The sequence below is a fragment of the Vicia villosa genome, unplaced genomic scaffold (genome assembly GCF_029867415.1).
Source record: "Vicia villosa cultivar HV-30 ecotype Madison, WI unplaced genomic scaffold, Vvil1.0 ctg.000052F_1_1, whole genome shotgun sequence".
NCBI lineage: Eukaryota > Viridiplantae > Streptophyta > Magnoliopsida > Fabales > Fabaceae > Vicia > Vicia villosa.
The window spans coordinates 1,161,339-1,164,880 of record NW_026704981.1 but is presented as its reverse complement, the minus strand read 5'-3'; the positions used below and the strand labels follow the sequence as shown (position 1 = coordinate 1,164,880).

The 3,542-nt window shown below is 28.1% G+C and overlaps 1 protein-coding gene across 1 annotated transcript; it reads right to left on the bottom strand.

The window, feature by feature from the left end:
• Positions 1-1,588: 1,588 nt before the first annotated feature.
• On the bottom strand, positions 1,589-2,498 carry LOC131623100 (peroxisomal membrane protein 11B-like). Its single transcript, XM_058894120.1, has one exon. It carries the CDS (start codon positions 2,369-2,371, stop codon positions 1,688-1,690), a length of 684 nt encoding a protein of 227 aa, XP_058750103.1. The 5' UTR covers positions 2,372-2,498; the 3' UTR covers positions 1,589-1,687.
• Between the last annotated feature and the right edge of the window lie 1,044 nt (positions 2,499-3,542).

Here is a 3,542-nt window from a genome sequence, read left to right as displayed (position 1 = left end):
AAAGGATTAGAGATATTCAAAGTGATGACGAATTATTAATGCATATATATGAAAATTTAGAGACGAAATGGATGACATACGGAATATAAAATAAATTATAAAGTATTATATTTGGAAATTTCTTTCCCTACCTCCCTCTTTTCTTGGTCACCTCTGGTGAAAAATCCAAAATACCCTCACTTCGGAAATGCATTTCCGAAACACTTTTTTTTTTTCAAAATTTGTCTTATTTCGGAAATGCACTTCCGAAAACACGAAAAAAAGGTGTTTTCGGAGATGCATTTCCGAAAACACCCCTTTTTTGGGTTTTCGGAGATGCATTTCCGAAAACACCTTTTTTTTTGGAGGGGGTGTCTTCGGAGATGCATATCCGAAATATTCCAAGACCAAATTGGTCTTGGAATGTTTCGGATATACACTTCCGAAAGAATTCAATAATTATTAAAAAATTAAAATCAAGGTGAATCAATACAATTAATAGGTATAAAATCTAGGTGAATCAATAAAATGAAGGTGAATCAATAAAATCAAGGTGAATCAAAATTTCCTAAACAATTTTAAAGTTCAAAATTATTTTTAACTTATATAAATCAAAAACATTTTAATTTCATAAGTAAATTTTGAATTATATAGAATTAAATATAAAATTTATTCATTAAATAAAATTAAGACAAAATCTTTTTTTAATTTTTTTAAACAAAATAAAAAATTATAACTCATTTTTAATTATGAATCAGAATAGAAATATATAAATATATCATAATAATTATTAATTTTGTAAGTGAAATATATAAATATATAATATATAAATATATAATAATTAATATATAAATATATAATAATTATTATAAATTAAAACACTCATTTTTTTTATTTTTATAATTATTATATAAATATATAAATATATAATAATTTTTATTAATATATAATAATAATTATAATTATTATATAAATATAAAAATTAAAACACTCATTTTTTTAATTTTTTTTGTAAATACATAATAATAATTATAAATATATAAATATATAAATAAAAAATTATAACTCATTTTCTAAGTGAAATTATTTTAGTTTTTTTAATTAAAATTATTTTAAATTTTAAAATATGAATTAGAATAGAAATATATAATAATTATTATTCATAACTCATAAATTATATCAAAATATATAATTATTATTATTCATTACTCATAAATTATATCTAATTTATGATATATAAATTAATTAATATCCTAAAATTAATTTTTGGGATTTTTAGATTTTTTTTGGTTTTTCGGAGATGCATCTCCGAATTTATCAAAATCCCAATTTTTGACATTTTTTCGGAAATGCACTTCCGAAGTCTGGAAAAATTTAGAAAAAAAAATATTTCGGAAATGCATTTCCGAAGCAGGGATAAAGTGGGGTTTTTGCTGGGAGTGACCCCCATAGGGAGGTGGATAAAGAAAAAACCTTATATTTTATGGTCATAAAAATAAATTTATACCATAACGATCACAATCCGCATCACAATAACCGCAGCTGCAACCGCAATTTAAAACTATAAGTCTCACTTATAGAGGGAAAGGAAAAAAAAAAATTGTAGATATAAACCAGAAAAAAAATAGAATTTATTGGCAAGACATTTAAGCATTCATTAATTGAAAATGAAACATTACATTACAAAGTGTGGTATTGGAATTTGACTTTATGTAGGCCAATTTCTATACCAACCAGCCCATGCAGAAACCAATCCACTAATACCAAGAGAAAGAGTGTGGTTACAGAAAGGATTGGGTTCAATTTCAGCCAATCCTATGATCAAATCTGCAACATTAGCAGCCACAGCCATAAGCCTCATTATTCTATCACCTTTTATTTTCTGAATCTCTTTCTCATCTTCTGATTTTTCTTTTCCCTCTGAACTTTTTTTAAGCTTTCTCTCAGTATTCAACCCTTGTTTCAACAAAATGAAATCAGCTATAATGAAGAAAACATAACCCAAAGACTCACCAAAAGCTGATATGAAACTCATCTTCTTTGCTAACTTTGCATCCAAAGTTCCAATTCTTGACAGCCAAAGAAAATGGTCAAAAAAGAAATACACCATTTCTCCTGAATTAGAAAGCACTGCTAGTAGCCTTAAAGTGGGAGTAGAACCAGGATTTCTTCTAAGAGTGTTGAATCCAGTGAGAAATCTTCCAGTTCTGAAGGCTTTTCTGCTGAGGCCAGCAGCTACTTCCCAATTTTTGAACCTCTTGGATATGTCAGGGTGAGTGGTTTCCACGCGCCAGTTTGCAAGCTTGGAGACATACTGAAATGTCTTCACAAGCTTGTCTATGCCATCTCTTTTTGCTAAGAAGATTACCAATTTGTCCACTGTATCATTCATGGTGTGGAAGGATTAGTTTAGGAATATGGCTTTGGTTCATGTAGGATATGGTCTCATTGTGTTTATTTCAAACTTCTAAGTACCAAACAATATTTTTATGTGTTAAACTAGAGTCACAAGAACTGGTTTTTGGATAAGAGAAGTTTGTGGTTACACTTTATTTTACTTATACGACCAATCAATTTTTTTAATATTTTTTTGTCATTGGAATTTCGTGCATCTTTATAATTATGACACTTGGTTTTGTTTTACTTGTGATGCATCTAGCTATACGTATAGATGTAAACATTTATACTTGGTTAAGCTTTTGCATTAATGACAAAATATACATATAAATATAAATAAAAAGTACAACCATACATAATCAAGCAAACAACTTCGAAGTGTCTTGTTTGAGTATCGATGACACTCTTTACATTTGTTTACATAATCAACATTGTCTTTCAATATTTTTAGTTAGTAATAGCGGACTCTTAACTTGTTAGCCTTCGATGTGATTCTTACATACACATTAGTGCCCCTCTATTAGCATCAGAGTGGTTTCGCACTCGCATTGACATCTTAGCATTTGTTTAACTCTTGTCATCTTATAATATAGTTCACCTAAAATCAAAGTAAATTTCGCAGTTAACTTTTTTTATCTTCTTTTATTTCTTATTCATCGTGGCGCATGAAACAGTTCAATTTTATTCACTATTATTTTAGTAATTATATTATTAGATTATTTTAGTAATTATATTATTAGATGTTGTTAATAATTATTTATTTATTTAGTTATTATGTGATATAATAATTATTTAAGTATTTAATTATGTGTGTTTGTGTTATTTGGCTTAATTGAGTTATTAGAGAGATATAACTAAATGGGTCTAAGTGATAGAAACATAATGGATGGATTGATGAGTTAAGCCCAATTGATATAAGAGAGAGAGATAGTAAGAGTAGAAAATTAGGGTTTTAGAGTTGGAGTCTCATAACTCATTTTGGGGGAGAAAGAAGGGAGGAGCACTTGAGAGAAGAAAAAAATTATGGAAGAAGCCTCAATTTTCGCAGCAAGTTTCAGCATAGAGTCACCTTGGCAAAACGGGCGTATCTCTCAACCCAACCATTGGATCGTTGCAGTACTTGGACACAACGTTCCTGACCCATAGAGGAAAGTTCTGACCGGAGC